At 35.3% G+C, this 25576-nt stretch overlaps 1 protein-coding gene across 2 annotated transcripts in view; it reads left to right on the top strand.

The window, feature by feature from the left end:
* arid3c (AT rich interactive domain 3C (BRIGHT-like)) overlaps positions 1–11287 on the top strand; it is a 64183-nt gene extending 52896 nt beyond the window's left edge. For both annotated transcript variants that reach the window (XM_017452408.3, XM_017452409.3), the window contains 4 exons: positions 455–699; positions 2335–2637; positions 6236–6340; positions 7720–11287. In XM_017452408.3, the coding sequence (XP_017307897.1) occupies positions 455–699; positions 2335–2637; positions 6236–6340; positions 7720–7898 (832 nt within the window). In that variant the 3' untranslated portion in view covers positions 7899–11287. The remainder of the gene's footprint in view (positions 1–454; positions 700–2334; positions 2638–6235; positions 6341–7719) is intronic.
* The last annotated feature ends 14289 nt before the right edge of the window (positions 11288–25576 follow it).

The raw sequence follows: 25576 nt of genomic DNA on the forward strand, positions 1-25576 counted from the left end.
ATAACTTTTAACATAATTTTAAATAAATATGTTTATAAAGTGGTAGGTTACAGTAATGTGTTTCTGTGATTCTCTCGAGTTAATTCTTTTAATTCTGCTCATTTTCTCCCTCACTGTTTCCCTTTATAGAGAGCAGTATATAGTAAATATCTATATAGTAAATAATGACTGAATTAGAGCTTGTTCATACTCTGTAATTCTGACCATCTCAAAAAGCATTACATCAGCATCACACTAACAAATTTCCTTATATTCCAACATTGCCTAATGTAAACAAATGTTAGGAGTTTTCTAGAAACTCAGATGCCATTAGCTTCACCTGGTTATGAACTCACCTCATAGAAAAACAGCTGTCCTTTTAAGTGATCTTCAAATTTTAAATTATTTATTACGCATTATTTCCTGTCACCAAGACTTCCAAAGCATTACTATTGCATCTTCCTTTTCTGCTCAGGTATATGAAGTACCTCTATCCATATGAATGTGAAAAGCGTGGGCTGAGCTCACCCGGGGAGCTGCAGGCAGCCATCGACAGCAACCGGCGCGAGGGCCGTAGACAGAGTTACGGCTCTGCCCTTTTCAACTACTCGCCTGTGGGCACCCCCACCCTGCTGCCCTCACCCAAACTCCCTATCTCCCACATCAGCATAGGAACCCCCAACGGAGGCCAAATGGCCCACACACCTGTCATCAAGAAAGGTGAGAAGGGTTGCCTTTGTACTAAACAAATATTGCATTGGTGTTCTTGCAGAGAAAGAAAAAAATCATGAAATTTTAATTTACATAGCTGATGCAATAGAGAATATTAGTTAAAAAGAAGAAGAAGAAGAAGAATTATATTCAAATTAAAGAGAAAAATGAACTAAACAGTAATACAAATGGTTAAATTATACACAAATAAAATGAACAATTCATGGCTTACTATTCAGATGAAATGAGCACTATTGTACAAAGCATAAAATCAAAGAAGAACCATTTGAACTAAAAGGAAAGTGAAAGTTTCTCATGCAGTTCATTGCATCCAGTTCTCAGTGCAATAGAAGATTGTGTAAACAGTTTGTACAAGGCAAAATACATTGATTACATTCATTTAAAAAAATCTCATTAATGAAAATTATTTCATTTCAGTGGCAGCAAATGATGTCCCAGGTGGATTTACGAGTGATATTAATTTTGCAGCTCTAATCTATGTTTATACAGTATAACATAAGCTGTGGTTTACATGCCACATATTTACAACAGCAAATTTTCACAATTAAGTGTAATTGTAATTGTGTAATTGTAAATATTACGCAACAGTGTAAATAAATTTATTTAGACTCTAGATTTTCTTATGAAATGATTAAATTCATATAGCTCTGGCAGTTTATCAGCAGTACAAAGAAAAACAAATCTTGTAAACCCATGTGTCCTAGGTGTCTATTTCTGTATGTTTTTGAATAAAATGTCATTTGGTCCATGTTGCAATTGAAGCCTATCAAAAATGTAAAGAAAACTCATTTCTTTACAACAGTAGTGTCCTTCTTGTACTCACGCTCGTTGCGCCTTGTGGCCTGGGTGGTCATCAGTACAGACAGGAAACAGCTTGCAGTACTTCCTCTTGCCCAAGCTGCCAGTTTCCACATTGCACCGGTGGGAGCATTTGAAGGCAGAGAGATGCGATTCAGTAACGTGACCATATGGAAAAAGACACAAACACGCACAAATTCCTCAAAGGATCAAAGGCTTTTTTTTAAAGCTCTGTCAGTATTTATAGGTTTGTCACCACACTGGTTAAAATAGAGCAGAGCATGATTTTTGGGTTTGACTCCCATGACCACATGATACTTCTTTTTATAGAGCAAACACTTTTTTTTCTAAGTGCATGTTGCATATTATATACTACATGCGTCAAATACATTTATATAGCAGAAAAAATATGATATTTTATACAGGGTAACATTCTACAAATACATATAATTACCCGTATCAGTTAATAAGGCAAGTTTGAATGTTCTTGCATCTTTAAACATTTTTATTATCCTTCAAAAAGGAATCAAAATGCATATACTTCTTTGTATGTGTGAAAGAAGCATGATTGTTTAACTTTTTTTTTATTTACTTGCCTGTAAAAACGTAATAACCTCATCAAAGATGGTACTCTTTGAGTTTCTTATTGACCCTCAAGGCATTTCTTTCTTTATTTATATGAAGTATTATGAAGTAATCCTTTTTGATATTTGTATTTATGTCACTTATCTTTTCAATTCTTTAAACCCTGACTCAATGACACAATCAAGGGTCAAACCCAAGTCTTCAGTAGATCTGACTATATCCTTTCGCTCTATTCCACAGAAGACTCCATACTCTCCAGCTGCCTGACTAACCGGGTGGGCATCCCCATGCCCCTGGGCGGGCACCATGGTACAGCTGCAGCTGCACAGGCCGCCCAAGCTGCCCATGCCGCCCAGGCTGCAGCAGTTGTGCAGGCAGCTGCCCTGGAGCAGTTGAGAGAGAAGCTGGAGGCTGGAGAGCCCCCGGAGAAGAAGGTCATGTTGATGGCTGAGGAGCAGCAGAGGATCATGCAGCACGCGCTTCAGCATAATCTCTTCGCCATGGCCAGCCAGCTGCCGATGAATATCAAGCTCAACAACATAGGTGTGTGTGTGTGTGTGTGTGTGTGTGTGTGTGTGTGTGTGTGTGTGTGTGTAAGGAATGTCTATTTTAGTATGGAACAAATTACATATTGAGCCATACTTTAATTATACCATATTAAATTAAATTAGGATTCTCATTAAAGATGGTAGTGAAAATGTAATGCACATGTGTAACATTAGCTGTACATCATCTGTAGCATTCTGTGTTGATTTACACATACAAATGATGTGGGCTTTCAACTGAAAGATGAAAATCAAATCTTCATCAACCGTTGGCTATCAGTCAGTAATGCATAATAGAGCTTATAAAGCTATAGAATCGTTCCAAAAGATCAACATGAAAAATCTTTAAATTCTGGGGACTCCCAACAAACCCTCATTCCATTCAGCCCGTGTGAACATGCAAAAAAATATTGAATTTGCTTGCAACGTTTTCCCAACATTTTCACACGGGAGCTGTATCACCTAGAAATCACATCTAGGAAGTTCAACACTATTCATGCAAGCAAGTCGACAGCATAATTATCAAGACAGTTAACATGCAAACAGTGCGTGTAGTACAACAGTGTCAATAAAACATGAGGGGACGGGGATAGTAGATGTTGTCATTTGTATTTGCAATACGGTTCACTTAAAACCTGACAGAAGACAGTGAGATAGTAAATAAAATAAAACAACATATTTCTGTTTATTTTGATTATCCATAATGATCCAAAGTATTATTATTATACACCTTATGGAATTAAATAGAGATGGAGAGTAAAACAAACTAAACACGTTGAGTGGATTCGGGTTTTAAAAGCGTCTCACGAAGCTCTTCTGGATTGAAACATCTTTTAAAATGTGCTGCATTTGACGAGTGTCAAAAAGTGATTCCAAGTTGTATGCGGTGTTAACGGCCTTTGATATAATGATTGACTCCAAATACCGACATGCATCACCTAGTGTGCTGATCTAGAAGAAGGGTGAAAAAAGGAAATAATGGAGAGTAAAGAGTAGCTATGTGGGAGAGTGAGGGCGTGTATGTTCTTAGCAAAGATCCCCCTGTATAATTTCATCTTTACTGCTACAGTAAAGAAGCTGTGGGACCAGTTAATACAATTCATGTCATCATTATGAAACAAAAATAAATATGGTAACCTGACTCATGACCATAATTATACAGTAGGTACACTCATAATAATATGTTAAAAAGCATAGTCGCCTTAGTTTCTGCTCTTTTAACCACTTACAAAAATGCTGACGTGGCCCTGGCTGAAATTTGACACCCCTGTGATGTAGCTTGAGATGGGTATCAGTTATGACTTCAAGAAGGAAAAAGGGTGAAATGTTTATATATATATATATATATATATATATATATATATATATATATATATATATATATATATATATATATATATATATATATTTGTTAAATATAGGTATTCAACCATTATTGGCATCCCTATGAATTCAGAAAAATATATCTGAAGTATATTCCCATTGACATTTTACATTTAAATGGAGCAGGAAACTGGAACAGGAACTTGTTCAACCACAACTTCCTGTTTCACAGGGGTATAAATAGTAGGTAACACACAGTCTAAATTTCCTTAGTCATTCATAATAATGGGTAAAAAAGCAAGGAATGGGTAGTGGCTATAAGGAAATAGCACAAGCATTGAAAATGCCCATTTCCACCATCAGGGCAATAATCAATAAGTTCCAGTCAACTGGAAATGTTATGAATAAACCTGGAATTGGATGTGTGTCTGTACTGTCTCAACGCACTGTGAAGAGGACGGTTAGAGTGGCCAAAAAATGTCCAAGGAGCACAGCTGGAGAACTGCAGAAGTTAGTAGCGTCTTGGGGTCAGAAAGTCTCCAAAACTACAATCCGAAGTCACCTACATCACCACAAGCTGTTTGGAAGTGTTTCAAGAATAATCCTCTACTCTCCCTATTCATTCAAAAACAAACTCTTCAGTTTGCCAGACACTACTGGAACTTCAAATGGGATCGGGTTCTATGGTCAGATGAAACCAAAATAGAGATTTTTGGTAATAAACACCAGAGGTGGTTTTGGTACACACAGCGAGGTAGCCATGTGGAACAGTACATCATGCTCATGGTTAAATATGGTGATGGATCTTTAATGTTTTGAGGCTGTTTTTCTGCCAAAGGACCTGGACATTTTGTTCGGATACATGGCATCATGGACTCTATCAAATATCAACAGATATTAAAAGAAAACCTCATTGTCTCTGGTTGTCATGGTTGAACAATTACCTGTTCCTAGTCACCCAGTTGTACCAAACAAATGTAATACCAATGGGAATATACTTCAAATATATTTTTCTCATATGAATTCATAGGGGTGCCAATAATAATTGCATACCTATATTTAACAAAGATTTTTTTTTTTTTTGATAAACCTGTGTTTTGTTTGCAATTGTTTGATATCCATGAGAGCAGAATTTACTGAACAAAAGATCAAAAGGTTAAACAATAAAGACAGTTTTTCACAGCCTTCTTTGCTCATATTTACCAAGGGTGCCAATATTAGTGGAGGGCAACTCCAGGGCAACTAATGTTACAGCACCCTTTCAATGAATGTATAACGTTTAAATATACATTTGGAATGTAATCTCACATGCTGTACATGGAGTGAATCATTAGCAAGAAGGGAACTAACAGAAACCATACGTATATCGGTTTACTGTAATATTATCCACCTAACACCTTCCTCTACTGAGTCTCTGTGGTGCATGAATTGCTTCTTCAACTCCACAAACTAAGACATAATATCACAATGCATAATACACTTAATTCTATATATATTTTCGACCTTACACAAAATCAGGTCAAACACTAATAGTTAAACAGCAAACAAAAACGCTGATGTCTAGCTACAAGGAAGATTCGACTCCACCTCAGGTCATGCATTTCATAATGACAGAGTCTGTGAGAAGATTGTGGTATCTTTCTCTCTCTTATGAGTAATATGTTATTTCTGCAAAACTGTTTCTTTTGTATCAGTCATAATGACAGACTGCGCTTTATATACCATATGATGGGGAAAATAGAATGTAATGCTATAGCGCAGTGTAGAGCTTGATGTAATACAGTCAAACACTCTGCAATTTAAAGATTATTGTTAAATGTTATTTGCTCAAACCATGTCTGAATATACATTTAGGAGTCCCCCGTAATGACATATGAGAGATAAATGATAGACATTAAAACCTACTTTAATGTAGCTGCAGCGTCCAAAAAAAAAATGATGGAAGCTTCGGTCAGGGTTGCAATCAGAAACATAATGGATGTTTTAATGTTGTTAATGAGTGGGCCAAGTAAGACAGTGTTCAAAAGGGTTTTATAATAGAGACCCTGAGTGTAGTACCTTTTCCTGAGATAACTGAAAAGTTCAAATGGATGTGACATGCTTTTCAGTATTTTTTTTTCCTCCCCCTTCTTCCGTCTGAACTCTTTTAATAAACTGCTCCTTATCCTGTCACTCATGAGTTATCGCCAATAGTTGGCGGCGCGCTCCTCTTGCTTCTTGTGTTCCTTTTATAAATGCTCATATTGAGTTTTTCTCACCCTTGCTCTCTCCAGCTCCTCTCTTGACAGATGACAGACAAGAGACTGCATTGAACCTGTCTACCAACGGCATTAGCAGCATCAACATGTCAATAGAAATAAATGGAGTTGTCTACACAGGTAAATAGAGCGGCCGTTTGCTGATGTAATTGCGGGCAGGAAATTCAATAAGTTATAGCAGCACCCCCGTGCGTGTAGTCCTCCACACAATTTGATGTCTTTGCTATAAAATCTATCGTAATGAAGTGGCAAGTCCAATAGAGTTAAAAAAGTTAAATATCTAGAAATTGGCGTCCAGCTGCCGCCAGGTCGATGGGACTTATTGTCTTTCGTGCCTGAAAGGAAGAAGCCCCTGCTTAAGGTGGATACAGTGCTTGTGCCTAGCAAACAAGTGACTGTAATTACCTGGAGATGGCCCATTGGAGTGCACTCTATAAGTGCTGGGAAACTTTTGCCAGAAAGGACATTGAGTTAAAGTGCGCTTTTTCAATTGAAGCAAAAGGCCGTGGCTAAATGTTCTTTCTTTGTGAATCAATTACTGTTTCTCATCGAATGTCATGCTGTCCAACCCATTGTGGAAGTAATTGAAGGCAACATGGGCTACTCGAATATATTTAAGATGCAAATAGTCTGTCTGATTACTTTGGAAAGTGAAAGATTTAGTCAAAATTCAAAAATTTGTCCGAAGATTTGGAAAAATACAAAAATAAAATGACAGTGTCCAAACATTACCCAATTAAAATTAGTCAAAATTATACTTATGTGCAAGCTAAAAAGAATCCAAAAAGTATCAAAAGAAGATATTCTTACTGATATTAGAAGTTTTATTTTAATTTAGTTACACAGTTACACAGCTTCACACATGCAATTTCATAATTTGTTGAGTTCATATGAAAAGCTACACCTGGGGTTAGGGATTATGATTAGCCATACATTTTTTGCTATTGTTGTTTAATGACAGTTCAAACAGTCAGCAACTTTACTTTTAAGTGTTTAGGGATGTCTGTGGAACATAAATTGAAGGAAGTCTATCAGTCTTAAATTCATATTAACTTTACAAGTATTTAGAGGTCTGTTTAATGGCAGTTACATTTATTGTAGATTAGTCACAGATATCTGCTTACTTTGTATTTGTTTAATTATTTTGTATCTACCACTTTACCTGAAAATAACAGACAATAAGAATTGAAAATAAGAATTTTTAGTCTTATATTTATTAACTTTAGATCTGACACATGGGCTGAAGCTTACATGACTTACATATGACTTACATTAATTGGTGAAATACATTTATGACAATAAAAGTTTTTGAAAAATATTATAATTAGATCTTTCAGTTAAGCTGAAGTTGAAAGCTATTTAATGATCATTTAATAGCTGTTTGGGGTCAAATAAATGTTAGACATTTATGAAACAATGATATGTATAAATGTAAATTTGTAAATAAATGTGAATTTGAACGGTTTTAAATGAATGCTGCTTTATCGCACTACCTCCAGGGATCCTGTTTGCCCGTAAGCCGGCCATCTCTGCGCTGCCAGCTAGCCAGCGAGCTCCTCTTCATGCCAGCTCTCAGGGAAAGAGCAGCAGCCCCGGTCTCATCAGCCACAGCAAGCCGTCCTCTTCCTCCTCCTCTTCCTCCTCTTCCTCCTCGCACGGACCGGCTGCCTCGCCTTAAGCCACCAAACCTTATCACACCCTGCTCCCTTTCCCCAAAAGACGCAAGGCAGGCTGCTAAACTCTCCAGACTGTATGTTTTTGTATCCTCTGATGGTGACTTCCCACTCTTTCTTTTCTACACATCCTCCTCTGATCCATGCAACGTCAATCTCCTAAGCAGTACTTCCATGAGAAAGAGAATCAGACGTGACCGTGTCATCCTGGCAGCATACATGAAGCATGTTCAGTATACATAGATATGGTGCACGCTTCGAGGACTCACTTTTAGAGTAACATTTCTTTGGAAGGCTCACCAGAAAAAAGTGCCAAGAAGACAAGAAGCTGTAAGATAACTGGAAGGACAAGGGAGAGGATATTCCATGGATAGAACGCTTGAACGGAGTTTTATCTACTGTTAAACATGAAAATACACATTGTCCTTCTTTATCATTCTTTTATCTATCCATGTGAATCAGATTAGCTTTAATACCAAAATACCAAAGAGCATATGAATAACATTGTGATATTGTGCACATGCATATTCTCCCAGTATCATCATGTTTAGATGATGCCTGTGCAGAAATAAAATATGCAATGGTAAGGATTATCAAACTAAAGTACAAATGGATATATCAGTGGTAGACAAAGCACATTCCGCTTAACATGGGGCATCAAATAGTCAGGGAGATAAATGTACTTTCTGTGTCATATTCTAGCTTTAACTTCTTTTTTTGGAGATTAAAATGAAATAGATTAGACATGAATGGACATGAATATTCCCTTGAACACCACATATCCACAAATATTGGGACAATCATAAAAGTCAGATATATCTGAAACCGATATGGTGATATTTGGTGATATTCTGTTACCTCAGTTGACAAACACTTTCACACCTCCTCTGCCTCAGTTTAATAGCAAGGATCATTAGTGTTCATTAAATACAGTTTTATATCATAAAAGATGGTCATTCTTGTCAATATAGGTATCTCATAGCTACATTAGTCATCATGTCATATGTGTCAGGATTTGTGTAGTTAGGAATTAATTATGAAAAATGGCTGAGCACTTCAATGCAACTCCCTGATATGAGGAAAGTGTATACATATGTGGTTAGTAGGAGAAAAAAAAAACTCACCCAAAACAGTAGTTGATGAAAATATATCTTTTGTTGTGAGTCTGATTTCTGATTTCTTTTCTCGTTCCTTTACTTTTTGTTCCATTTTTATTTTTGTCTTTAAGGAGAATTTGAGGATATTCTTTTTTTTTCTTGTTATTCTTTTTCAAAGTTTGTAAAGCATATAATTTCAAATTCTATTTATTATTATAATAATTTTCATTTTTACTGTTTTTTCTTTTTTTTTTTTTCTTTTAAATCCTGGATTGCATCGTTGCAGCAGCTCCATGGTTCAATCTTTTTTTTTAAATAAAAAAAAAAAAAGTTTATTTTAAATGCAGCCAGATACCTCACAATTGTACCTGTACATACGTGTAATAGATTATGAATTACAAGGTATACCTCATTTTATTTTATTTCTAATTCTTGTGAAGCCACTTGAAAATCAAAGCTTTTGTTTCAACAGATCACTGGATTTTTTTTTCCTAGTTTGTATTATTATTATTATTATTATTATACCAAAGAAGGGAATTATATTAATATGCATCTACCTCATTTGTTGTAGACTGTGCCAACAAACATGACCACAATCACCCGTTTTTTTAGTGTAACGTTTAAGGCTCTACATCAAACATGATGCAGAACGATAGGTCTGCGGACAACGCAGGGCTTAGACAGAGTGTAATTTGCATTGCTTGTTAAATTTCGTCTGTGGCATTTTTACATGTGGAAAAAGAAACGCCAGAAGGATTTTATTATACGTACACAATCTATTCTGAGCTATTTAATAGTGACGGGTTTGTAAATGATATGAATGATCTGAATCATTGGTGTACCACAAATGGTTTTATTCTGCACCAAATGCTGTTGGTACAGCTTCTTGAGAAAAGCTACAACCAATAACAACCATGTAATTTGGATTTTAAGCATCTGTATATGCACAGTGGTTTTGGCAGAGTTCTTATAATTGTTAAATTCCAGTGTTTACTTGAATCACTGTTTGCATACGCAGCATTACGTTGGCTTTAAAGGTGACTAAAGATGTGGTTTCCAAATGCAGGTGGCATGATTGATCACATGACACAAAGTTAAAGGAATCACCTGAGCCATGTTGTATGAAATCTTAAGATTAAGGTCAAGGTTAAGCCTAAATGCAAGGACAGCAATGGCTGTCTTACGTCTTCTTACATATGAAATGAAACAACATTGGCCTTGATCTTTATAATTCCAACATACTTTGCATTAAATTTGGTTGGCTTTTGCATTAACTTGGTTCTATACGCTTGCAAAAGGCTGCAGTAATCCTGGCCCCACGAAACCCAACTAAACCCACAAAAAGCTTGTTTTTCTCTTTGGAAAGACTTTGCAATTTTTGGGACTTAAAATCTGTATGCCTAAAGTGTTCTACAAACATTAAGATTTGACTTAAGATTTCAATGACATCATCTGCAACTAAATCAAATTTTCACATTGGTCCTCACATTAGTTTTGCCACCTTTAATTGAATACACATCTTGCTGTGAAAATAGCTCAGAAAATATTTTGAATAAACATGTTTATATATTCGGTTCAGGCCTTGGTTGACAAATGATAACCGTAAGAATGTAAAAACGTGTCCTGAACTTCGCACAACATCACATTAGGTCGAGACCATATTTTTTAAAATCATTGTATGGAAACAAGAACTGAAGGAAATATGTTGAACACTGAATGGGGCACAGTCGACACACAGCTGTCACAGTGTGATGTGCTCTAACAGACATTCTCTTGTTTTTATTCCCAGCAATGGCACAGTTTTAAATCTTTTCATATAGCTGCCACTTCACATCTCATGTCTATACTGCAGAGATGTCTGTGCAACTCTGGAGTATTTGTCGACTGTGAAACGAGGACATGAGTCAGTGTGATTCTTGTAAAACCAAAGCTTTTTCTAAAGAAACTGTTCACCATCAGAAAGCTCGTTAACAACGATGAAATCATTTTGTTGAATGTTAAAAAGAACAAAAAAAGGTTCACTCGTGCTTACAAAACTATGTTTACTTTGTTAAATATGTACACAATGCTATGATGGTAGATTTTAGAGACTTTTCGCTGTGTATTAAGCTTCAAAACTTTTCTTTTATTCCTCTTTTTATTTTATTTGGATAATCCAGTGCATTATGGGAAAGCTGGATTGTGGTGCTCAGGGGTTAAAAAAAAAAAGTACAAAAAAAACAGGTGAAAGATTTTGTTTGTTTGTTTTGCCATTGACTTGTAGCATAATTAGAAATAAAGTACTACTTTCAACTTTACCAAGCAACTGGGTGTTATATTCATTCTTGATAATAAAAAAATTTAAGAATTTTTTTTAATGATTTAATTTATGAATAAAAACAGCCCTCTTTTGAAGTGTTAGTGAACTGTTATTCTCATCTTAAAACATACTATTTAGTAACTACTATGAATTATTCAGTTATTCCAGTGAGATTAATAATATCTGTAGTTAGGAATAAAAGGTGATCAGGAACAGGAACTTTAAGGGATTTAGCTGAATCAAAATAATAATAGAATACAATTAATACCACTTTTTCAGGAGGGTTCAGAATTAATTTCTTTGAATACTGTCGGATTTGTCAGTATTAGCAATTTAATCATATAAGGAATCAAACACTTCGGGGCATGGCTGTTAAAGGAAATTAAATGTGTTACCACATCACTGATTAGTTTTACTAACATTCCAAAGTGCTTTATTTCACATATACAGCAATTTGCCAAAACTAACACATGGTAAGCTTTTTTTATTATTATTTACATTTAAGCATCCGCAAGACAACTTTGTTTCTGTTAACACGTAAAATACAACAGCACTATAAGCCAGTGTTGGGTGTCACTGCATGAAAAAAATAAATAAATAAAAAGTAAAAAAGTAATTCATTACTCATTACAGTTACTGTACTTGCATTACATACTGTATAGACTTTAAACAATTCTGTATAAAACAATATTGAATTTAAAATGTAAATTTGTCATCCAAAGATAAAACTCAGCCCCTTTAGCTGTAGTTTGTACTAGTTGGCTGTGCTAAATGGAAATATTCTCATTACTTATATTTTTTTATATCAGGGTAAAATGTAAGTTATGTCCTGAAATAACACTATTAGCCTTTCTCTGAAGCAGTAGCTTTTATTGTTAAGCCAGTTTAAATGATTTGTTAACATTTGTGTATTTAAAAAAAAAAAAAAATGGTTTATTAAAGCTATGCTTAATAGGCTAAACTATTCCATGTTTGACTCAAATTTAAAGAATTAATAGAAGAATTACTTTTCTATTGTCTATGTGGTCGACAATGAGTAGGATGAGAAAAGGGTAAGAAATAATTAGTAATGAGTAATGCAATAACTTTACAGTAATAACTTTTGCAATAACTTTTTTTCTCTCTTGAAGTTAATAAGAAAGAAATGCAGCTTGTCATGTTACCAAGAAAGCGGAGAGCTCACCGTCCTAAAGACTTTCCCATTCCTGAAAACTTAAAATTGCCGCTTAACTTCTGACCGTTACAAAGCACTGACACTGGAGACTCCTTCCAACAGTCCTAAATAAACCTCCTCACAGATGATTTCATGTTCTTAATTCATTTATGTGTAGCATGTGCCCCTGTATGTTGTTGTTATATAAACCATATTAGAACATAAGTGCAACAAAGTACAACTATGATTTCCATTGCAGTTGAAGTATTGGTCAACACCTTCACATCAATCAGAATCAAGCATTTGACACTACTGTGAAATATGTATCAATTAATTACACACTGCAATAATTTATTGCACCTTATAATGCACATTATCAAGCCCATCCCAAATGGCAAAGATTTCTCTTTATACAAGATTCAAAATGGAAAATGTCTGAACACTTCAAATAGAAGTATGAAAATAGCATCAGTGTTTCTATCATGTGACCATAATCTGAAAATCTCCACTCAAAATATAAACTAACTACTGGCAGTTATTTTAGCACATTGCCATGTTTAGCTGCCTACTTTAGCTGTTAGCTAGCATGCTACCAACCCTGGGTCCTGGTTAACCCAATAAGGATATCTAACTGTCAGACTTGCTACTGGTTTATACAATAACCTAACCTAGTTTGCTTGTTAGGATATATACTAATGACATTCTGTAATACCTAGTCTAACATTCATTTGTTAGCAAACCTGGCTAGCGTTTATATAAATAGCTTCTGCTGGAGAGGGACACTAGCAAAACTAGGCAGCTAAACACAGCAGTAGTAAGTAGTTAGCTTAGCTAATGTTGATAAAAAACAGTTCGTTTGTTGGGGGATGGGGGGAGGGGGTAAAACTTTTAAAACTGTGATGTTTTTAAAGACTAATCGTGGAAATTATACATTATTCTTATGTCACCCAGGTGCAAACAGCCTCGTTTGTTTATTAAGCTTAATAAACCATCAAATCATGTTTGTTTTTTTTATCTCATTACATTCAAAATCACAATTTGATCATCTGGAAGTGCCAAATGGTCAAAACATAAGCACATGTGTTGAGCATTAAAGCAGGAAAATCAGCAATTACTACTGAAAAGGGAAAAGCAAAGCAGGGAAAGAGATGACTTGTCAGGACAAAGGTCAAAATCCTACTCTGCAAACACTGGTAATTAAACTAATGATGCCAGGCGTGTGTGCAGCATTAAGCAGCTAAAATGGAGTAAAGATTGGTTAATTAAGGGTTGAGAACCTGATGTAATTAGGAGCCGGGCCAAGATTAGTGGCTGTCAATGATCTTGCCTGAGTTTTGCAGGTAATAGAGTTATCATGGGGGAAGATGCGTGGAAGAGGAGGGCTCAAGCAGTGTTACATTACGTTTCGGAATAAACAAAAACAAATTAGCAGCATCGGCCCAATAATGGGTTATCTTGTCAGACCCTGACAGAAATCCATGCCCTATAACACAGTGTTAATTTTATGCACCACTGACGAGCACCGTCACAATCAATATAGCTACTATAAAGTAAGGAGGCCATCAATCCATGTTGAGGACAGGCAGAGGAGGAGATTTTTCTTGCTTTGGTGCTGTGTTTGTGGAGTTTACAATTAGCACATTATCTTCTGGTAGAGAGTTTTACTCCTAACTGATGGCAGTCATATCAATCTCTGCTCTGGCTGGCCATGAGAAATAGTCATGAAAATGTTTTATGAGTTATATATATATATATATATATATATATATATATATATATATATATATATATATATATATATATATATATATACACACACACACACACACACACACACACACACACACACATAATTTATATCATCCATCCATCCATCTTCTATACCGCTTAATTCTTTTCAGGGTCACGGGGAAACCTGGAGCCTATCCCAGGGAGCATCGGGCACAAGGTGGGGTACACCCCGGACAGGGTGCCAATCCATCGCAGGGCAATAAATATATATATATAGTTTATTCAGCATCCAACAGTTCAAATAATGCCCAGTAAATACATTGTAAAACAATATTTCTTGTAATATATTGTATCTTCCTGGAAGCAGAGTTACACAATAATGTGTTCAATAATGACACATTGTACTGTATTTTTAAAAACTTTTATTTTTCATAAATACATATTAATTACAACATATTACTGAAAACACCAAATGGGCAATGTGACAGTTATACTGTTGTTTTAACTCTTTTATGGCAAAAGAAAGACAATCCTTACAAAAGAATCTGAATCTTTAAATGTGTTTATTAAAGCTTTCATTTCATCCCAGTTCACAATAACCGTTCTGTAAGAATGTATTAGAATGTTTACCTATTTATAATGTTTAAACTTAAATGTTAATAACAATAAATAATGAAATAAAAGTGAATCTTAAGAATATAACTATACAGGTATATGATTTTAAATTACACAATGAGAATTTGTTAAAAAGAACAATGAGCCAGGAGCCAAGGGGCAAAAACTGGCTGTGCCCTCATGGGAGGGATGGCGTACTCTCTCTCACCTGTCAATCACAGAGACACTAGCCAATAGTGGATGTCTGTGAGCTCGTGTATACAGAGGAGAGTGGATAGAACTTCCTTAATTTAAAATTATTTCAGATGAATATTATCATTTAAATTCATAAGTGCATGTATACTGAACATTTATGATGAGACACCTATAAACACTACACATAGGCAAGCCTGTCATATATCTTATGATCACTGTTATGGATTTAATAAGAGTTCATTTAATAAGAGTGGTTTAGATAGCAGCATCTGTTAAGTCTGATTTTATATATAAATTTACCACCCACTTTATTAGGAACACCTGTACACCTACACATTCACGCACTTATCTAATAAGCCAATGGAGCAGGCAATGTTAAAATCGTGCAAATATGATTATTAGAAAACAGAGATTAGAAAAAAAATCATCTGGTCTTTTTCCAGTCTTCACTGGTCCAGTTTCCATGCAAGCCTCAGATTCCTGTTCTAGGCAGACAGGAGTGAAATCCAGTGTGGTCTTGTACTGTTGTATCTCATCCACCTCCAAGTTTGATGTGTTGTGTGTTCTGAGATGCTTTTCTGTTCACCACGGTTGTAAAGAGTGGTTATTTGAGTTACTATAGACTTCCTGTCAGCTCAGACCACTCTGGTCATTCTCCATCTGATCTCTCTCACTAAGCGTTTCAGCCTGCAGCCCCTCCGCACACAGGATGTTTTTTTGTTTTTCGCACCATTCTGTGTAATGTCTACAGACATTTTTGTGTGTGAAAATCCCAGTTTCTGAAATACTCCAACCAGCGCATTTGACACCAACAACCGTGCCATGGTTAAAGTTACAGAGGTCACACTTTTCCTTCATCCAGGTTTCTGATATGAACATTAACTGAAGCTCTTAACCTGTATTTGCATGATTTTATGCATTGTGCTGCTGCCACATGATCGGCTGATTAGATAACTGCATGAATGTGCAGTTGTACAGGTGTTCCTAATAAAGTGGATGGTGAGTGTACACACACGCACACATACAATGTCCTCCACTAATAATGGCATCCTTGGTAAATATGAACATAGAAGGCTGTGAAACGTTGTCTTTATTGTTTATCCTTTTGATCTTTTGTACAAAAAAAATCACAAAAATACTCTCCTCTCATGGATAACAAACAATTGCAAACACAACACAGGTTTATCAAAAAATATATATCTTTGTTAAATATAGGTGTGCAGCAATTATTGGCACCCTTTTAGTCAATACTTTGTGCTACCTCCTTTCGCCAAGATAACAGCTTCTCCTATAATGGCTGATGAGTTTGGAGAATACATGGTTGAACAATTTCCTATTCCTAGGTACTCCGGTTTACTCCCCAGTCCAAAGACATGCATGGTAGGCTGATTGGCATGTACAAAGTATCCGAAGTGTATGAATGGGTGTGTGAATGTGCCCTGCGATGGATTGGCACCCTGTCCAGGGTGTACCCCGATGCTACTTGGGATAGGCTCCAGGTAGATATCCATCTTCTATACTGCTTAATCCTTTTCAGGGTTAAGCAGTATAGAAGAGGGATATATATATATATATATATATATATATATATATATATATATATATATATATATATATATATATATATATATTCCCAGAACTGGAAGCTCTTGTTATAACACATATGTAATATGATGTCAATACATCACCAGAAATTCAGCTGTGCCTCCTCACCTCTGTACATCTGGACCTCAGTTTTTAAAAAATAATAAGACAAGGTGATTTGATTGACTAACCACTAACCTCTTGATAATGTATTAGTTCACCAAGTTACAGTCCACCAAGAATATATAATGCTGCAACCTTTTTCTGATTGCATCTTTATCATAAAACACAATTAACCCATCAACTACATATCTACTACTCAGAGACAAGAGGCAAGTGAGACCATCAATATTCATTTATAGCTTTGTGTATATGATCTGATAGCTGAGTGAACTCAGGTTGTAGCTCACTACATCCATCATGCATCCCAAACAGACCTCCAGTGCATTAAAGTGGTCATGTGACCATAGGGTCAGATTACTCATTCCTGAGGTCATTTTAGAGCTGCTAATCGTAATAGACATTTACAAGCAAAACTGTGGATTTGTTAGATAAAATAATTTTGCTAGTCTTCCTTAAAACATAGCTATGTAGAAATAATGCAATTTTATTTGATTTTATTCTTACTTTATTATTCCATGTATATTTTGATATATATATATATATATATATATATATATATATATATATATATATATATATATATATATATATATATATATATATTTATATTGTGTATACTTTATAAACATGTGTCTGTATTACTTAGTCAATGAACACAAATGTCCCTGTCTCCTTTCTCTGTTTTCTTATAGCCATCGATTAGGCAATGAACTTTCACCCCAGGAGGAAAATTCTACGCCAAAATCACCTCATAGCTGTCAGGGGTGATTAGCTCAGCTGATCTGAAAAGACTGGATCATGTTCTGTCAATACCAATTAGCAACTTCAGCATATATCTGTGCTGCAATAAGCCAGCCATTGCAATTAATTGGCCTCTTACTTCATTATGGATGCAACATATGGCAGTCAACATTGTTTTGTTTACCTGGAGCTTCTGTGATTGAGATCCAGGCAGTATTAAGTGCTAGGAAATAATGAGTGGCAATGAGAGGTAATATTGTAAGTGGTGATATATTAGTATCAGATTAATCAAATTCCTCATGAGTGACTTGGTATTTATGTTGCCATCTGTGTTAGAGCAAGACAATCAGAGAAAGAATTCAGTTTTATTTGTATAGCACTTTTAACAATGGACATTGTCACAAAGCAGCTTTACAGAAATATATACATTTTGTATGTAAATTTTAAATTGATCAATTTATCCCTAATGCACAAGACAGAAGCAACAGTGGCAAGGAAAAACTCCCTGAGATGATATGAGGAAGAAACCTTGAGAGGAACCAGACTCAAAAGGGAACCCATCCTCATCTGGGTGAAACCGGATAGTGTGATTATAAATAATTCCCTTCTATAACTGTGTGCTACATGATAAAGCAAAAAGTGCAGTTGTGTAATCAGGAAATTCATTATAGTTTTAACATGAAGTATATTTTGTTGAAGTTATGAACTGTTTACTGATGGAGACTTTAGTGCAAAGTCTGTTTGTGCAATTGTTTGTGGCAATTGCAGTCCTAAAACGTCGTACCAAAACTGTTTGTATCAATTGCAGTCCAATGCCATCTTTATGGTTTCTAAGTGTGTCTTTAGGCTGTCCATATGGGGCCATCCTCGGCAACAGCGAGTCGTTTCCAAGTGATGAGAACTACAACCAGGAGCAGGGCATGAGGATTACTCAGGCTGGTCCAGAGAGTAGGGTTCAAATCTCCACCCTATGTGTGCAGAGCTTGCTCTCCTCATGCTTCAGGGGTTTGGGGTTTTCTCCGGGTACTGTGGTTTCCTCCCTCAGTCCAAGACATGCAGTGTAGGCTGATTTGGCATTTTGTCTGTAGTTTGTGAATGTGTGTTGGATTGAGCGTTGGGTTGGCACCCCATCCAGGGTGTCTCAAAGTTCTCTGGGATAGTCTCCCCTGTGAACCTGTGTAGGATACTCAGTATGGAAAAGAGATGGATATAGTATTGCTTTAGTCAACATATGTATCATATTTCATTATTTGTTTTATTTAATCTAAGCCATTATCTAAGTCATTATTATTTATATACTATGCTGAAAGTTTATTTATATACTATGCAGAGAGTGTAAATACCAGTGAAAATACCAGTACTCATCAATCCTCATTAAAGAATATTAGTTGATGACACAAGAAGAAACCTATGTCCCATTTTCCAAAATGACCATGTCAGAAAATTACCTTTGCCTGTTACATTATGTCGCCTCTAAAATTCTCAGGAAGTTGTGAAGAATGTCTAGGCATTTAAATATTCTTCACACATGATCTGTGTCTGTAAAGTAGAGTTGAATAAAGAGGAAAAACATGCCAGTGTCACCTGATGGGCCTAAACAAATTAGTCTGTGGACCACACACATTTCTCTTATATCCTAAACTTTTGTTCGCATGTCTACCATATACTGTAAAAAAAAAAAAAAAAAAATCCTAAGAAAAGGTTAGAAGTAAGCCAGCCTGAATCATGTCGCTGTTATGTGCCATTGGCCCTGCCTTGGGCACACGGTCAGATGAAGTCACCAATAAGATTTATTGCGATGGCAAAAGGAAGCAGCACTTCAAAGGCAACCTGAGAGCACAATTCATCATGCTCTATACACTAAATTCTTTAGTTTACTACATTTACCATTTAAAGGGAAAAGACGTAAGGGTATTTTGGCTTGTAAATGTTTTTTTTTCTTTTTATGGGTTAGCTAAAATGAGGCAGTTGGTTGTAAAATTGATGTACAAGAATGTACTAAGCACTTGCATTTTTAAGATGATAGAAAGTTGAAGTAAGTTTTTGGGGGGTTTTTTATGTCTAATATATCCATTGCTGTATAACCTTGTCCCTGGGGTACATGCCCCATCCTATAATGGCAACAAAAATCTATAAGCTAGATCGTTAACAAGTCTCTTTTCTTTATTAATTGAAAAATCATTTCATCTTTTTAATTATGGTGTTTAGTTCCGGACAATATAATGATTCTTTTCACGTTTATTAATAGGTACAGTATATTGACAAGCCGCCCTGCGGTACTACTATTGACCACTAGATGTCTGCGGCTCACAGATTGAAAACCACTAAACCTACACTTTTTACATTTAATTCTAATTTATATATGTATATATGCATGTTATTTGTATACGTGTATGTATGTTGCATATTAGTTGATGAGTATACTGTATATAAGTGTAAAGACCATGTTTTTGGCCTGTATTCAGATATACTGACATTTGTCATTTGTCAAGGAAAATATATGTTTTTGAAAAAATGTAAATATGGGGGGTAAATGCTTCCACAAGGACAGGAATATATGACAGTTTTGACAATTTTTGCAGGACAGCTTTTGTTTGAAAATGTCTCAGAGTTTTTTTTTATTTGTTTGTTTTTGAGTTTTTTGTTTTGTTTTGTTTTTTTTTGCAAAAGAGCTTCTGTGTGGTTTTCTTTTGACTACTGAGGTCAGGGCCGGTCAAAACCACCTCACCGAATCAGTACCGAGCCACATTTAATGTTCCTCATGTCTTTTATTGCCTCAGAAAAGTTTGTTTGGTCAAATTGGTTTGTGGCCGCCCCCTAGTGCCGATATAAATAAGCGGCAGTGTGTGCAAAGTTGTGTAAGTGCAACAGGACACTAATCACAGGTGGGTTTTTTTTTCCTTTTTTATAAAATTGAACAGTACATCATACTTACCAGTCATCACCGTTGGCGTGTCTGTGCGACTGAAGTGTATGTGAGTGTCAGTGATGATAATGATTTAGTTTTTTTACGGCATTATGGAGGATCATGATCATGGCATACTTTTTATGCTAATGCTGCTGACGTATTACCGACAGTAAAAATCAAGATTGTTAGTTGAGATGTCAAATGAAGCGACAAAAACCATCAGGAGCTCAACCATGTGACAGGAGCATCTCAGCGGTCTGGCTGTGATTGCCATTAACCATGACATTGCTTGTCAAATCTCATATGATGTCATTATTACTGATTTTACAGCAAGGAAGAGCAGGAAGGTAAAGCTCTAAAAGCACACATTACTTGGAACAAATGCAGGTACAGCACAGTGTTTAAATTACAGTATATACTAGATTGTTATTTAGGTTTATTATTTATTTATTTTATTATTTATTTATTTTATTTACAAAATCTTAGCACTCGTATTGTATTGAGCATATAATAAGGTAATTTTGTGTTTATATTCTTTTTTTGTGGTTATGCCTATCCACAGTTGTTATTTCTTTTTTTCTTTTTTTTATAATTTTTTTATTGAAGTAAATAAAATATTATTGAGTACAAGAAATGAATGTTGTATAAAGTCTTTCAGCACCCACTGTCTGCTATTTCTACAAGCCTATAAACATGTTGAATAGAGTGACTCTATTTCTAAGTCCTTTTTAGTCCTTTTAAAATAAAGAAAGAAAAAATAGAAATTAAAATTCATTGTGTGAAATCCATGTGAAATGTGTATAGCCACTGGACATTTTTGTAGATACACCAATGCCACTTTTTCCCTGTTTGATGTGATACTGATATCAGATTCTAGGTTTCAGCTGATTCGATACTGAGCTGATATATCGGCAATATTGACATCCTTACATTGACCAATCTGACTAATCCTCAAAATGGCAACATGCTTGAAATGTGTGTTCTGTTTTCATGTGCATGATGTATTGTCACAGTTAACACAATGAACAACAAAGCAGAAATAAGTCATACATATACAGATATATATTTTATCAGATATATATTTATGGGACCCAAACAAGCACTGATGACATGCACCTAATCCATTTGCCCTATTGGCACTGAGCATGAAAGATGTCTGAGTGGAAAAGGGGTGAGAGATGAGTGTTCCTATTATTAACTTGAAGTCACAGTGACATGAGTGAATTACTTTCTTCTCTAGGTCACAGTCTGTGAATTGACTTCTCAAATTAGTGTATTCGTTATATCATGTATGGACAATGAATAATCTCTAGGATCTTCTTTATGATGGATCAGAGTAATGGTTGTAATTGCTTGGGGGGGGGGGGGGGGCGGGTGTTCTGTGAAACATGAAATTTCAACATTATCAGAAATTAGCAACTTGTCGCTTCTGATATTACAATTCATGAAGAAAGAAAAAAAAATCTTTTGATTTGTACAGTTTGTGCACCAGACTCCAGACTCAATGTTCCAGTGTCTAATGTTCCTCGGTTTATGTGCTTATCATGTGTTATTAGGTTTATTGATCATTTAACCCCACTGGCAGGTCCAATATTACACACCTCATTCTCATAATTACCTACCTTTCCTATAGTTTCACAGTATTACTCAATAATTAATACTAGTATGTATATATACACTATAGGGAATTTGGCCTATGTGTTACTTCATTCCTGTGAAACAAGAAGTCATGGTTAAACAATTTCCTGTTCCTAGTGACCCAGGTGTACTAAAAAATATAAATAAATATAATTGAATATATATATATATACTTCAAATATATTTTTCTCATATGAATTCATAGGGGCGCCAATAATAGTTGCACACCTATATTTAACAAAGATGTTTTTGGTAAACCTGTGCTGTGTTTGCAATTGTTTGATATCCATAAGAGCCAAATATTTGTGAATTTTTTAACAAAAGATCAATATATAAACTTTTGATTTATTTATATATATATATATATATATATATATATATATATATATATATATATATATATATATATATATATATATGTATGTGTGTGTGTGTGTGTGTGTGTGTGTGTGTGTGTGTGTGTGTGTGTGTGTGTGTGTGTTTTAATATGTGCATAATAAGCTTTCTTCTTTTGTTTTTCTTTACTCCATCACCATGATCATTTTCGATTGCTATGGTGACAAATACCATAGTAACAGAATATGTAGTCAAAGCCATTGATTTCTTCAGATTCTCTACAAATTGTCTGTTGTTTCTTCATCGACCATTCATGAATCAGATTTAACTCACTATAAGGGCTTCTGTCAGTATGGAATGTTAATAGTTAAGTCTTTTTACATGTGTTCTGCTTAAAAGCTTACAATGATCTGTGTGTATGTTATGTAAAATAAAATGTTGCGTGTGAACATGTCGGAAAGTACTTGTCATTATAACCAAAAATAAATGCCCCAATAATAAACTGACAACTATCTATCAATTTGAAGCACTGATAAAATCAGCAAACCATTCACAATGTCCTTTTTGAAGTCAGTGTACTTTTCCAGACCAGGCATCCAAAACTCAGACTAGGTCAGTACTTGCTATTGTATGGATGGCATGAAAAATTTAAAATGCAAATACACCAAAGCACACAAAGTCAGACCATAGGTACGAAGCTATAGGTGATGAATGCATTGGTTCAAACATGCTGACATCCTAACAAACACAGCTGCCCCCATGTTAAGCTCTGTTTTGCCTTACAAATAGAGGCCCATGTTCATGGACACTGCTTTTCCACATCAAAAAGGGATGTGGTTCCACCACATAATACTGGTTTGATCAGCAACCTACAGTCCACTTCTATTATCTCAGTACTATTTATAGTATAGTTCTAATATTAGAGTACATAAACAGCTGAAATGTTAGTATTAACCTGCATAACATTTACTTTGATACTCTGTTACTTACATTTTGAAACAAAGGGTTTAGGAGGTAGAAGTAAATATTCGAATATGAAAACAAATGAGTTTAACAGAAAAACTGTTTAGTCAATCAAAGTAAAGTCAACTGTATCTGTCATTAATTTAATTAGTGACTATGATAATGCACTTCAGTCCAAACTCTCAATCTGTCAACACTACAGTAACAATAAGTGAACTTTGTGAACGAAAGCACCACAAAATCACCACTAACACGGTTGTTGTTGATACGGAACTAAAATGCCTGATGCAACAACCACCATATTTGACTTTGTGTTCGATTTTATGTTCGAATAACAATGCCAGCAGAGACAGGTAGTTGACAGGCAGAGTCCCGGCAGAGTTAGCACTAAGCGGCCTAACAAGCCACTTTAAGGCCATGGGTTTCTATACACTCATTCCTGAGCTTAGCAGCAGCAGCTTTGATTCTAACAATAATTGGAGTCTTGTTTCTGTCAAAGTGCTGCCAATAACAGCAGTCAAGGTTAATAAAGGCAAAGCCTCAGGTGTGTCTGTTTCTTTAGCAGATATTTCAGGTAGGAAAGGTTGTGTAATTAGATGCCACTGGCACTTTGGCCAGGCTGTGGACTTAAATGGCTATACTGGGTGCCCTTATCAATCATAGTGCCATAACTTGAAAAAAAAAAGGAGACAGAAAAACAGGGCAGTTTTTAAACTTTCAGACACTTCACTTTTAGTCACTTACTGTCAGATCTGAAAATCTGAGTGCACTGCAAAGAGATTTCATCATTAAAAAGGACATTCAGGTGTACAGTGCCCTCCACTAATATTTGCACCATTGGTAAATATGAGCAAAGAAGGCTGTGAAAACTGTCTTTATTGTTTAACCTTTTGATCTTTTGTTCAGTAAATTCACAAAAATTCTCTGCTCTCATGGATATCAAACAATTGCAAACAAGACACAAGGTTATCAAAAACAATATTGTTAAATATTGGTGTGCAACAATTATTGGCACCCTTTTAGTCAATACTTTATGCTACCTCCCTTTGCCCAGGTAACAGCTCTGAGTATTCTCCTATAATACCTGATGAGGTTGGAGAATACATGGTGAGGGATCTGAGATCATTCCTCCATACAGAATCTCTGCAGAGCCTTCAAATTTCAAGGTCCACGCTGGTGGACACTCCTTCAGTTCACCCTACAGATTTTCTATGGGTTTCAAGTCAGGGGATCGGGATGGCCAGTTGACTGAAATTATTGCCCTGATGGTGGAAATGGGCATTTTTGTGAAGTTCAACAACCTTTTGCTGCACATCACAGCTATATTTCTTGGTCTTATTCATTATTCTGAATACCAAAACCTCTCTATGATAGAGGTTTTATCCCATTGGCAAAAACCAGAAAAGAAAGTGTGAATTTAAAATAGAAATAAAAAAATAACACATACATACATACATACATGTGTGTGTGTATATGTATGTATGTGTGTGTGTCTACAATAATGCAATACAATACAAGAGACTGACACTTTATATCTTTAAAATGCTTACAGATATTTATGAGAAAGCACACTGGCACTGTTTAATGGGTAGAGCAGCACCCACTAACCTGCATGGTAGTGTTTCCAAGCACCATTACACACAATATACTTTCCATTGCACTGTGATCTGGGATTTGTTTCTGTCATGAGCATCAACACTAGCTTTTGAACGTTAATAGGATCTGCAATCTTTCACATCTGTGGTTTTCTCCATAAAGAAATGCCACAAATCACTATATTGCTTTTGGGCCTTGTAATTGTTGCTTGCATTAGGAGGCACTTGAGTTCCATGAGTTCATAAAGTTCATAAACCTGAAACTCTTCAGAAATTAACCCATTCATTTCTGTTTGTTTGTTTTTCTCAACAAAACATCAGTAAAAGAATGTGCTTCACCTTAATATTTCTAAGCTCAGGCTGCCAATTCAAATGCAGTATGAACTGGTTTATTCAACATGGATTGGACTTTTTGAAGCCAAAACTTGGGACATGAATACTATTTAAAAGCTTCTCTGAAGTGAATTCAGTTTTTTTTTTCAATTCCTAATATAACATTTAACAATTAACATAAGAGAAATTACAAAACTCCCTTGTTTTTAAATTTAGTTAATTAGATTTTTTAAAAATAATAATATACTACCATTTGCCTTACTTTAATATTTGGAACTAATGATTCTAGTTATTTCATTTACATAATTAGTAACATGACTTACTGAATTCATTATTTTAAGATAATTTTATTGAATAATGACTTCAAAAATG

Source organism: Ictalurus punctatus, chromosome 22 (genome assembly GCF_001660625.3).
Source record: "Ictalurus punctatus breed USDA103 chromosome 22, Coco_2.0, whole genome shotgun sequence".
Classification (NCBI taxonomy): Eukaryota; Metazoa; Chordata; class Actinopteri; order Siluriformes; family Ictaluridae; genus Ictalurus; species Ictalurus punctatus.